Source organism: Daktulosphaira vitifoliae, unplaced genomic scaffold (assembly GCF_025091365.1).
Source record: "Daktulosphaira vitifoliae isolate Bord-2020 unplaced genomic scaffold, ASM2509136v1 Scaffold_4, whole genome shotgun sequence".
NCBI classification, from domain to species: Eukaryota; Metazoa; Arthropoda; class Insecta; order Hemiptera; family Phylloxeridae; genus Daktulosphaira; species Daktulosphaira vitifoliae.
Genome location: NW_026099575.1, coordinates 34,295,670 through 34,309,722, shown reverse-complemented (window position 1 = coordinate 34,309,722; position 14,053 = coordinate 34,295,670). Strand labels below are relative to the sequence as shown.

Sequence of the window (14,053 nt, the reverse complement as noted above, 5' to 3'; positions counted from 1 at the left end):
AGATAATAGTCTTTATTGCTTAAAGTTATATACATTTAACAGAATAAGAACATTTATTATATTTCTTAATTTTAGACAATATTTAAAATAACATTTACATAAAATTACTTGATTAAAAAAACTATTTACAATTTTTATAATTCAGTTTCTTTTTGTCACTAATATTCATTGAACAATCAGATATAAGAAAAGTTTTTTAATAAATAAATAATAAATATTTAACAGTCAAATTTATAATTTTTATAACAAATTTAATAGTATTTAATATTGATATGATTTATAATTGCAATATGTACACTACTAATTAAAAATATTATTGAAAGCTTTGTTAAATAGGTACATAATTTATACAAGTATCAATAAGTATTTATACTGAGTATATGCCAATATTGGTTTTTGAATACATAGAGGGGTTTAATTATTGTTCTATGATTACTATAATTTTAGGTATAAATATGATTTTCTACGTTTGCATCATAATCATTTATGGCTCTCGAAAAAAAAAACGTGTTTAGTCTAAAATGAACGAAAATAAGTTTTTAATTAAAAATTTTATATTTTACTTTTAGCTATTCCACAAGAAAATATTTATGTAATTAACTAACAAATTATGTATAAAAAAAATAATTACTATTTTCTACAAATTTCATCATTAACAGATAATTATTTAAAGGGAGTTTTGGTACTTATTATTTTAAGAGTATGCTTTTGATTGTAATTAGGAACTATGAAATCAGGCAAAATTTTTACATTAGGTAACATGAATATGTCGTAAAAATTGAATCGTAAGCAAATTTTATTTTTCGTAGATGTGTATTATATATAATTTTTCTTATTATGTGTACAATGAACGCCATGAAATATTTGAGTTTGTAAAAACAGAAAAAAAAAATTCTTTTTTTAAAATTGAAAACTAAATAACGTGTATATAGTTGTTTATGTTAACAATTTTTTTTGGAATTAATTTTTAATCATTTAAACTATTTTATTAAAAATGGAAAATAATACATAGTCAACTTTTAAGTTACCAATTTGGAATATGTATTAGTGAAATTTAACGTAAACTTTAGAAATTGTGTTGCTCAAATTATTTAATTGATCACCACCCTATGACTTTTTATTTTGCTTATCAAAAAATGTTTATTTGCATTGTTATTTTTTTATTTAAATGAACAAAAAGAAAATATTTAACTTTATAATACATATTTTTTAATATTTATGTGCCACCCGATGATTTTAGATGCAGCATTTTAAGCATTTAATTAAAGGAAGCTATGCATTTTATATTTTAAATTTTGTTGGAGGATGTGTACAATATTAATTTTGTAATTAATAAAGAACTGTAATTTTTATATCTTATCGAAATTAAAATACTTGTTGCCATATAACTGTCATAAAATATTGTTTTTCATAAGTAAATGCGGCATATAACGATATCATTACTACAACTAGCCATTTTATTTTTTGTAAAAAGGTAACACATATGTATATATTAATGTGTATACATATCCCTCAAAAAAAATATATATAAGAGTTTTATTTCTATAATAAATTAGGTAAAAGCAAAACATAAGAATAATAGAAAGTGTGAATTGAACAATAAATAAAAATTACTATCCATAAAATATAAAGTACAAAGAAAATGATTTATCCATAATGAAATGTTTTGTATGTACAATAAAACATTAAATATAGCAATTTTAAATAAAATGATTAATAATAACCATTTTTTGAGCAATATATTACTTCTGCAAGCAAAATTATTTTGGTGGAATGTAATGATGTAATTAATTAAAAAGTCAAATGTATACATAACGTAATATCGTAAGTCATAAAAATTGAAACGCAAGCAAATTTTATTTTTCGTAGATGTATATTATTACTTAATTTTTTTTATTATGTTTACAATAAATACCATGAAATATTTGAGTTTGTAAAAACAGAAAAAGAAAATTATTTTTTAAAACTGAAAACTAAATAACGTGTACTATAGTTATTTATTTTAACATTTTTTTTTTTTAATTAATTTTTAATTATTAAAACTATTTTCTTTATTTTATTAAAAACGCAAATAATATTTTTGTGATTTAATAAAATATTTTTACCAAATTAAAATATGTGTACATAGACAAATTGAAAAGTTTTTTTTAATTTTATTTATATCAATTTTTACAAGAATTTTAGGTTAAGTTATAATAAATTAATAGTACAGTGTAGTTACAAATTTGATATTAAAGTACCGTGATTTTGATAGCATTGAATTAAATGAGTTTTACACGGCCAAGAGACAAAAATACATAAATGTGTTTAATTTAATGATGACTAACATTTGTAATACTTTTGTCTGGGCCATCAGCTACGGGTCAAGTTCCAATTCTCATTAATTTTTTGAATGCTTTTCTAAATTCTGGGTTAAATATGGTATAAATAACTGGGTTAACGAAGCTGTTCATGTATCCTAACCACGTAGTTAAGATGAACGCTCGAACACCTGGGGAGCAGTTTTTTTCCAATTTATTGCATATTGCGTCCAAAATATTGCACGTAAAAAACGGAACCCAACAAAACAAAAATACACCTGAAACAAAAACACGGTTTAATTTACTTATTGCACAGGAAAAAAAATAATATTTTTAAGATGAGGATTTGGATGTCATTTGTAGATTAACCTTTCAACTTCTTTATTTTTTAAACACTATTCTTATTATAATATAAAAGTCAATTAAAATTTATTCCGAAAAGATAAACAAATAATTATCGCATTTTCAATGGGTTTTTATTTAAAATATTTTTCAATATGAAGTTAATACTAACAACTTTATTGTTATTTTTGTTGTCATAACTAATCGTTAAGAAAAATTCATCAAGTGTTTTATTAACAATAAATCAATTCAGGAATAAAACAAAAATTGTCCTAATAGCCTAAACTTAAAAGACCTGAACTCAGAAAGCCATTGGTTGGATGGCGAACATTGCAACAGGATCATATGAAGATGTGCGTGGATTTTTAAACGATTTAAAATAGGTTATTGGTAGACTTTAAAGACCATTTTGTCGATTGATGAATGCAATACATACTAAATTTTATTTTATACCATTATAATTTATCACTCACTGATACATATTTTTTATGTATTACATCAATGGTAATATTCAAAAATATTTAGTGTTCTACGAAAATTTAAAAAATCGTTAATATTTCATTGAATACAGATACAAATGTGTAGTACAAATTTTGATTGAGTACTATTTGAGGAAAAATCAAGTTGGTTGTATGTGCGTAATATGTAAGATTTATTATAGAGATTACAGAATCGAAATATTTTAACCGCGTGGATCATATTTATTTTGACAGTAAATCGTTTATCTGAAAAAACTTAAAATAAATTATAAGTGAATAGGAATATTTAAGTTATTTTATTGACTTTTCGATTTAGAATGACAGATAAAAAAAATCATTATTTCCCTTAATAAAATAATTTTTTTGATAAAGAGTAAAAATAGTTATTAAAATTAAGTTAATTTAAAAAACGATATCGGGATAATATTTAAGTAGATTCATTATTATTATTTTTTTTTTACAAAATTAAAATAAAAATTAATTTGACTGAAATTTTAAGTTTTGAGTATAAATAATTTCTATAATTTATTGAGATAATTAGTTTATTATTAGAAACCTATTTATATTATAAGCTAAAAAAAAATAACGTATTATTTTCTTTCTCTTAAATAATTTCAAATTACTCCAAGATACTCATTTTTGCAATGCAGACAATCATTAAACGTATTTATCATTATTAATATTATAACTATCAATAATAATTATAATTTTTTAAAAATTTGACGACTCATTAAACATTTTTTTTATCATATTTATAATATTATTCAAAACTAAGTTAGCGTAAAATCTCAATATTATCGTTAAACTAAAAAGTTTAATTTAACTTAACTTTTTAACATAACGCATAAAGTAAAACTAACTTAGCTTTTAACTTTTTACACGTTGGTGATTAGCCTTGCAAATCCATAGAGATAAAATATCTTAAAGATTTTTTGAATTAGTGAGATAGAAGTATTGAAGCTCTTTCGGAAAAAAAACTGATTAAAAAAAAGCATTTGCAATGACGTGTATAATAGATAACGATAAGGTTTCTTTAATGCAACTTTCCGGTAATTAGTTTTTATGAAACTATGATTTATTGGTGTTCATTATTCATAAAGATGAAATAATTTCAAAGTAGTTAAAACCCATAAAAGTATAGCTAATGTACATTTTGAGCATCCATATTAAAAAGTTTTAAAATAACATTTATTAAATAAGGTTCATTAGAGATACAGTGAATATTTTATTGGTTTTAATTCAAAACTAATTTTATATAGTTTTAATTCAACGTTAAAAATATACATTACAATATAAACTAGCAGTAAATCTCGTGTTATGTCAATATCATTTTAAAGTAGAATCGGGTAATTTTTCATATTGCTCACTTAAATTTGGTTCAACGAGGCTTTAGTATACAAAATCAAAACTAAGCTTTAGATAGCATTCTACTCATAAGGTAAAACAAACAGTTCATATTGGATTTTCGTGTTCTTCATAGAATACTACGCGCAAATATGAGAATTATTTACGTAAAGAGCCATACATTGAAGTTGATGGCATAATATTGTTTACAATTTTGAGTGATCCGTTGCTTTTAACAAAGAATAATTCACAGCTTCTGAAATTACTTTGACACTTCACAGGGAAACTTGTTTTTGAAATTTTAAGATTGATATTTTAAAATTATAATTATAAAATTTAGTTGTAATTTATCAACTAAATTTATAAATAATACGCGTCATTAAATTATTTATCGTTTAATGGTGTAAAACTGAATAATTTCAAATTTATGCAGTTGAAGTCCAAAAAAAGTTTCGTTTTAAAATTATAATAGCCTTGTACAGAAGTATTTGATGAAATATTTATAACAAATGGCGTAGTGAGGAGGTGTCTTGAGAGGAAATCCTCATTGTATTTCATAGAGTGGCGAATATTTAAATAAATAAACAATAAATAACACTAATCAATTTTTCTGTGGTTTTTTATTTGTGGCACTCATCGAAAAGCGAAAAATAATTATTTCAAATGCTCTGATGTAATATCATTGAATATATTTCTGAAAATTAAATTATGTTCGGAATACACCAAATGTATGTTACATTATTATAATTTCAAGGACGCTTTATTATTATGGTTGTACTTTAAGTTCAACTTGTAGATCTAGATCGTAAAAATCAATTTTTTAAAAATGATGCATAGCGCAATAAAGTCAGAAATCTCCTTTTATAATTTAAATTTTTTGCGTTTTACAATTTTAAAATACAACAATGATAAATTAAATATATACAGGATGATTTTTTTATCATAACCCACTCAATTATTTACAGAGTAATAATAATTTAAACATTTTTTTTTTTATCTTTAGTTACACATTGTTCTTGAATTATTAACTATGTAATACTTTTTAAGATCATCCCTTTTGCCTGGTAAGGGTGTCAACTTTGTATTTTTAAATGGGAACACATATTTTGAATTTAATAAAATGTTTGAGTTTTTAATTTAATAGTAAATGGCATTTGAATTTTTAGTATAACTTTATTTGTTTATTAGATATAAGCACTTAAAGTTTCAATTTTTTAAGTTAATAAACATGTATAATACACAAGGGTTTACAAATACAGGTAGCTAATTGGTTTTTTATGACATCGATATTAGCAGGTACACAGCATTGTTATTATGTCTTTAATTAGTCTTATAGTTTTAATAAAGTGATTATGTGTTTTTTTGTGAAATGATGAAATATTCGGCTACCGGAGATTTTTTAATAATTTTTTTGTGAATTTTTGAGTTTAATATTTTTTATATAGTTTTAATTTTAAATAATATTAGCCACATGTGATGAATTTTTATTAAATAAAAATAGAGCTAGAATCTAAAGTAATTATCGAAAAAAAAGGGTTGATAAAAGGCTATAAAAAAAAAGTTTCTGATTTTTTTTTTTTTCGTAAAAAATATTGTTGATATTCATTTATACAATTCAATATTTACTAATAAATGTTTTGGATATTAATTGTTAGATCGAAATTTAATCTTACTAAATATATTTTAGGATAGAAATAAAATATAAATGTCTATTATTTTGTAGTACAAAAAAAAAAACGATTCTAAACTTTTGTTAAAAAAATGATTTATATTATATCTTAAATTGGACATTAATATGAATAAACGTGATTTTACTAGGAATAGGCCAATAAGTGGATTATTTAAGTATACATCAAATATTTAAATTGGAATGAAAAATGAAAAAAGTTATGTAAAGTCGGGATCGAGCATAGTGAAGTTATTATTATTTTAGATTAATATTGATTGATAGTCGCCAGTAATTAAAATCACAGCCGTAAATAATTGCGTCACACATATGAAAAAATTGTGAAAAACATTTATTATATTTATCAAAAATGTTGTAATTTTTATTAACTAAATTATTCAATTGTAATAGTTTAAATCTAATGTTGGTTTTAAGAAGTCAGGTTTTTAGGAAATAATTAAAAATTAAAAAAAAAATTTTTTTTAAATACTCCCACAGTATTTTGGATAATGGTTGTATTTTCAAAATAAGTATAAACAATATAAATTATGAAATAATTTGTCCACTTTTCAAAATGTTATTTCAATAAAAAAAAAACTAAAATATTAATTTTAATTTAAAAATATATTTAAAATTAAAAAAATATATAACTTCAAGCCACAAAAATTACTATGAGTTCGCGTATAATCCAACTTGTACGTATTTTGGGAACGATGTTTTCATCATAAATACATAAGTAGCTAAATACAATGTTTTAAATTTTACGTATTATTAATTACTCTTTTTAGGTGGATAATTTCTTTTACAATGGCGATTCAGGGGAAATTTTTTAAAATTACAACTCTGATAGTTTTAACTAAATAAAAATTGTAATCTTTTGACGTTTCGTTGAGTGCAATCGGTCCAGTAGGATCGGATTAATTGTGTATATAGTCACAGAGTAAAACTAATATCTTCTCATTACGCGTCTATGCTAACAAATTATTAGATTTCTATTTTATTTTCAAAATGTTTGAAACCTCAAGTTATTAAATAAGATCTTTTTAAGAAAGAAAAAATATATTACAGAAAAATTAATGAAGATACTTCTTAGACAAAAAAGTATTTTTGAAAATAATAACATAAATATTGTCATTCACTGTATTATTTTCGTGAATCAACAATATATTAAATAAACAGTGTAATAACAATTTTAATACTTAAAAACTGCAAATAAATTTTTGAAACTTTAACGAAATATTAAACTAAAAAATAATGAATGACTTAGCTAGAAATTCAAGGAAAAAAATTGCAAAGAATTGCAAACATTTGTGAATGAATAAAAGATCTAAGAACATCTGTATTAACGTCATTATAAAAATTTAAAAGGGTTGCCAAAGCCAACATGTATCTAACGCGCTTTTGAGCTTCAATAATTAATAACAAGTGAGAGAAAAAGTAAAGTATATTTTAATAAATGTTATGGACGTATATTAACAGTATTTATTATTTAGAGACTTAAATATTGTAACATCAAATAAATAAAATAAAAGAATTTAACCAAAACAAGTTACTTTTTCAAAAAAAAATTTTTTTTCTAAATAATTCGAAGTGTATGATTTTAAATGACTACAAACATGTCAATTATTATTATTTAACTAACTAAATTTGTTAATAAAATGAACAAAGCGTTAAGGATAAAATTTAAATTCGGATTGATAATTTAATATTGTTATACATTAAGACACTTAAATCTCAAAAGTTTCTCTTTTAATTATTATTTTTAGGTATTAACGTTTCTGTGAAATAATTATGTTTAATTTACTTGAAATTTCTTATTATTAAAATCAGGACATCTTAATTATTTCATCAGTTTAAATTACACCTTAACTTCGCCATTGTCTAAAGATTGTTTTTTAATTGACATTTTTCATGAAATGAAATTTTGTTAAATATTTTAGAAGATTAAATATTAATCAATCTCAGAACATTTTAATCCTAAAAGAGCAATTAAAAAAACTCATTTTGTACAATTTATGTTTCAATGTCACTTTAAACCCTTTCTACATAATCCAAATAAGATGGATATTATTAAATAGAAAATGTTGTATTATTAAGTTATATTTATATATATAATAGTTAGTAAAATTAATGTATGTGATGATTAACTAGTATTTTCAATGAATTTTTTTTTTTTATAAGATAAAAATTTATCTATGCTTTAAATAACTAACTGAATCTCTCGTGACTCATAATCCCTAGAGACGTAGAATAATACATTACTTTAACAAAACGCTGTTGGTATAAGTCTTTCTACAAAAGTTTCTAGTGGGTTTCTACTAAAAGTAGTTTTCGATTGATAGTTATTATAGCAAACGTTTTATTAGATTATAGATAAAACTTACAAAAATGTTAGATGATCTATTCAACTCTAATGCTTTTACATTATGAGTACTTTCGGCTTTATGATAACGTGCGTTACGTCTAAGTACTTCAGTTTGAAACGTTTTTAATAGAATTTAAACTTTCCACCTCAGAACCAGTAGGACGTAAGTAAGTTAAATTACTCGTGTGTTTGATTTTTTGAAATTTATTATTATTTATCTTTCACGATAAAATCTTGTTTCATTGTACACTTATGATATTAACTTAACGCGAGTTGTATTTTTTACAAAGGTTTTCTACGAGCTTAGACTCGGGAAAATCAAAAAAAATATTTTAGAACTATAATGATACGAAGTAAAAATAGACCAATAATGTGCATTGCTTGTTATATTTCTGAAACCGATGTCCGATTTGTGTCAAATAAACTTAACAAAAATGTATTTCAACGCGAATCCCTACAATAAAAATTGCAGTTTCTCTAGTGAGTTAGTTTTACCTATTATCTCAAGAAGAATAATATTTGTTATAAAAGTACACGGAGCTTAATGCAAACTGACTTTGAAGTAAAAAATAAATGGCTTGTAGTAGATTAAGTAAAAACTAATGAAATCGAGGAAAAGATTTTCGTTTTATTTTAAAGCCGCGTAAAAAAAACTCGAGGTTAGCTGGTAATACTTAATTTTGCACGAGCAAATGGCGAGATTGTTTGTCGTCATTTGTAAATTATGTTTCGAGTAAAGTCCTCTGAGTGTTAGGAAACATAAAAGTAATTTTGTAGAATGTATTAATTTACCATGGAGTAACCGCTGACGAATGTAAACGGGGCGCAGGTACTGTGACGAAAGAAAAAAGAAAGAACCAAGGAAGAATGAAACACCACAGTGCCGCTATGCATTACACAATACATTATGCTCCCATAGGAATTCCTTGTGTTTCGGTATGTTGTTTTGCTCGCAGTTGCCAATGGAAAATATAACTTTTTTTTATTTCGTTTCTTTCCGACTATTACTCGGCGGTACTGCCGACCGATAAAGACTAAGCTTATTTTCGTCGGCAAGGCGACGACGGAAAATATTTGCAGCATTAAGATAAAAGTGACAGCGTGCCTAGAAGACATCATTTTCAAGAGCGTAAACAGCCATATTTCATTCGACGTACATCGCGTGCCTATTGTGTGTGTAAACGAGTATGTACTTTTTAAGCTAACGACTTACCGAGAACTATGGCTAAGGTTTTCGTTGCTTTTCTTTCTTTTCGCGCCGACGACTTTTCTCGTTTCTTCCGACTCGCTTTGTTAACCTTATATATCGTGAATCGACTGCTACCTTCTGCTGACGACTTGTAGTCCTTTTTCGAACACCTGGAGTTGTCATCTTCGGAGCAGTTGCGCAGCATCGACGACAATGAACGCTTTACGAGTGACTGTGTCATGCGATTCGACCTGTCTGTTTGGGAGTCCGTAGTCACCATTGACTCGTCCGAGTCCTTCTCTTTGTTGGAGAGCTAATTAAAGTTTTTGTTGTATTATAGACTGAGTGACTATTAATAACATTTATTTTACAATACCTTGTCTCCAACTTTATCACTAATGGAACTGACTGTCTGAACAGGTTTTAAAGACTTAGAAACTAGATCCACGTTTGGCGGCCTGCTACTTAGATTGCCATTGGGATCAGCTTGAAGGTTTTGCGGAGTAGCTAACGTTGCCACCATTCTAAATTAAAAAGAAAAACGAAATGCAGCGATACCGATTAATTAAATACAAATAAATGAATAACTCTTAATGAATATAAAATAAGCTAATTGATAAGTATATANACAAAACAAGCTAATTGATAAGTATATCCATTTCTATACAGCTAATGGAACAAACGTGAAACATGAAATCAAGCGTATGTAATTCTGATTTAATTTATTCTGCAGAATGTATGTAAAAAAATACATAAAACAGCAACCAGTATTAAATTCTCTTCTCGATGAATTTAAAACTGAAATCTTATTTATAAAAAATTTCAATATATTTATCCAGAACTCGAGGAGTACCGTTTAGCAGGTTTAATCAAACGTATTATTTTAAAACAAGATCGGTAAACTTACGCGGTTTCCTCTATTACTGTAGATAGAATAAAGTCCGTAGATTTGTCATTGTGTAAAATATGACAGTCATCGGAGCCAGGTGATCCGCCTTCTTCTTCTTCGTCCTATTGATTGAAAAACTGATTAGAAACATCTTCATACTTAGTAAAACATTTCATGTACGCATACATGTTGTATGAATTGTAAAATTTTATAGTTCTGTTGATATTTTTTTATAAAAACAGATAGGAGTAAAATGTTTATCGTAAACTGAATAATAGTAATAATTCAATGATAATTAAGTCATAAAAAAAGAAATAAAGTTATAATAATGTTTCCTTTTTTAAATATAAAACAATAAATAACTCCAGATAAAGTAAACGTGTTTTTAATGGTTTAATTAAATGATTAAAAAATACCTAGTATTAAATTAAATTATTTTTTGGACTGAAACGTCTTATTGGGATTTTACAATTTGAGGCAAAAGAGAATATTCAATTATTGTTCTTAAAAAAAATGGAATGCAATAAAAATTTAATTTATATTTAGTGACGTCATTTTAAATATTTAACAGTTAAATTTACTCAAAAACCTAGTTTCACATGATTATTTTCTGATAGTTAACTTAGGGCCTTTTTCAAATTCACCTATTGTACAGTATTCATGTTTAGAGATGTTGGATTTGTAAATTTCCCCGGTAAAATTTATGGATAACAGTAAATTTACATAAATATAATAATGTTTTTTTTTTAGCAGTAAATTAATTTTCTTGAGAAATTCGTATGAAGTTAAATTATACTTGGAATGATAATTAAAAATAGAATTTTGATCACTATTGTTTCCCTTTGTTATTATTTCATTACTTATTTTTCAGCAGTAGATTATCTAAATCTCTAATAATTTCCCCCCTTAAATATTGTTACCAATTAATTGTAATGGTATGTGTGTTCCCTTAATTCATTCCTTAAAATGACACCGAAACTAATAAAAAATAATATTTTTATTTATGATAAAACTAAAAAAGACATAAACTTACTTGTAAATTTTGTGATAAATGCTACAAAAATAATGTTATCATGATGGCTATTCATATTAAAAAGGGGATTTCTAAGACTTCCAAAATATTTAAATGTTCTATTTTGTTCTAAAGTAGGTAGATAAAGTTTTAATTTGAAAAAAAGAATTTAGAATACAACATCATATACTCGAAAATGTTATTGATAGCCTTACTAATGAAAATACGAAGAAACTTTGATTTATCTGTGAACATGTCAACTTAAACGATTCAACCATTAAATCTACCACAGGTAAAAAAAAGTAAATGTTGTGGATTCAGTTATGATTTTCATGTGATGTTGAAATTTAAAATTTAGTTCAATACGATGAAAAGTATTAATTATTTATCAATGCATTATTAAGAGTTAATTTATTTTAACAATTGTAATTAAAAAGAGTTTTAATTTGTTTAGCAAGTGTGTTTTATATTTATAAAAATTCCTATTTTTAAGTTGTTTATCCTTTTATATACATTTATAATTAACTAAATTATAATTCATTTTTGTTCTTAATATTATTTGATAAGTTACTGTAAATTTTATTCATTTTTTCTCGTTTCATCTCGTTTGAAGTTAATTTTTACACATCATTTTTTATATATTTTGAAGTGTATAAACTTGAAAGTTTTAGTTACTAATATTAACCAAATAAAATATTAAACTTTTTGATAAAAGTAATAATGAAATTTTATGAGCAAATGTAGGATTATTTTTTAAATAATGTATAACAACCTGACTACCACTTCCTGTGTTTGTTGGTGCTTCATCAATGATGGAGGTGCTTCCGGGAGCTAATGAGGCTGTTGCAAGCAACGTTGTTTCTGCCAATCGTCTTCTAGTATGAGCTACATTTTCAATGATGATACCTGGTTTTAAATCCCTTCCTAGTTGTGGTCTTCTTGCCGCTTTAGCTTTCCTTGCTCTTATGTTTAAAGCCTAAAAATAATAAAATGATTATTTTTAAATTTACAACGTACTTCAGATAAAATATCAAGTAGATAGAAGTCGGTAATAAAAAAAATTAGCGTACAACATTTTAAATTGGTCATTAACGCTTTGTAATTTACTTAGAAAAAAACTAATACATCATTGGTATTTCTTCACTAACAGATGAATTATCATTTCAGTTAATAATTTTTAATTTATTAAGTATTTAAGAAAAAATAAAGAAATATAAAAAATAAACTACAAAAAATATTTTATTTATTCAGGTCTTAACTATCAAATCTGTTAACTCGATTATGATTTTAAAACATAATAACAAACAAACTTAAAATAATTAATATATCTTGAAAACTGTATACCATAATTATTTCGTTTAAGACATTTTAAATATTTCAAGTATTATATGATAAAAATTACAAAATATTAAAAATATTATTTAACGAATTCATCACGTTTTTAGCATAGACATAATGTACAGAGTGATACGTTTATTATAAGCCACTTCACAATTACTCTCAGGCAGGGGGGTAATTACGAGTTGCAGGAGGTCGCAAAAGTACTCTTGAGATTCCTAAAATCTTTTGCTGACTTTCAAACTAAAAGCTATTTCATGATAAATTGTAGTTAATTATTGCTCGGTTATGTAAACAAAACATTGTATAATAATTTAATTATACACTATGTGTTTTGTTGATCAGTAAATTAAAAAAATGTTTTTATTGTTTGAGATTCAATGAAGATCTGTATATTGTCTCCAATTAAATTTACGTTGGTTTATGTGCTGCGATATCGACAGGTTATCTCGTCTTTCAAGAAGAGCTATTAATAGCCATGTCTTTTCTATTACGACTGTTATATATTATAAATATTACGAGTACTTCTGTTATCTGGACCGGTGTAAAATAAAGCAAACTAATATCCGACTGTCTATGAATAATATAAATTTTAAACATTAATCTAGCTTTTTTTTTATTGTTAAAAAGGCTACGGCACCCTAACTATAAGGCTCATTTAATTAAGTTGAAATACTGATAACAAAAAATAATTTCATGACGGAAAATAATAAAAATTTTGTTTCACAATAGATTGTTCGTGTCTAGTCAAGAATGATGACTTCATATTTAATACCTAAGGCGCACTCTATATATGTTTTGTCTATAGTTCTTATACACTAGGTATTCTTTCGCATAAAAAAAAAATTACATTTAAATAATAAATGAACACGTTAAAATTATGGTAAGTATTAAAAGCTGGCCGTTAATTAAAATAAGAGTTTGTAGTTTAACTGTAGCGCATCAATCTGTTTTGATAAAGTTTTTTCTAACTCGTGAAGATAAATTAGTTATAAAATATTTCAATTAATTTGGAAGTTGGCTTTTTTAGTAAATATAACTTTTAGCTTCGATGCGAAGCTGAGAAGGTATTGGTTTTACTATGATGTGTTTTTTTTTTTTTTTTTTTTTTTTTTTTTTTTTTTTTTTT

At 24.5% G+C, this 14,053-nt stretch overlaps 1 protein-coding gene across 4 annotated transcripts in view; it reads right to left on the bottom strand.

Annotated features, from left to right (window-relative positions):
- Window positions 1-2,091: 2,091 nt before the first annotated feature.
- Window positions 2,092-14,053, bottom strand: part of LOC126905893 (dopamine D2-like receptor) — a 148,700-nt gene continuing 136,738 nt past the window's right edge. For 2 of the 4 annotated variants that reach the window (XM_050686016.1, XM_050686017.1), the window contains exons 4-8: window positions 12,359-12,562; window positions 10,593-10,696; window positions 10,062-10,209; window positions 9,710-9,998; window positions 2,095-2,578 (exon numbers count right to left, since the gene is read on the bottom strand). In XM_050686016.1, the coding sequence (XP_050541973.1) occupies window positions 2,364-2,578; window positions 9,710-9,998; window positions 10,062-10,209; window positions 10,593-10,696; window positions 12,359-12,562 (960 nt within the window). In that variant the 3' untranslated portion in view covers window positions 2,095-2,363. Of the gene's footprint in view, window positions 2,579-9,709; window positions 9,999-10,061; window positions 10,210-10,592; window positions 10,697-12,358; window positions 12,563-14,053 lie in introns of all 4 variants that reach the window. The other 2 variants (XM_050686014.1, XM_050686015.1) reach the window with 2 other exon arrangements.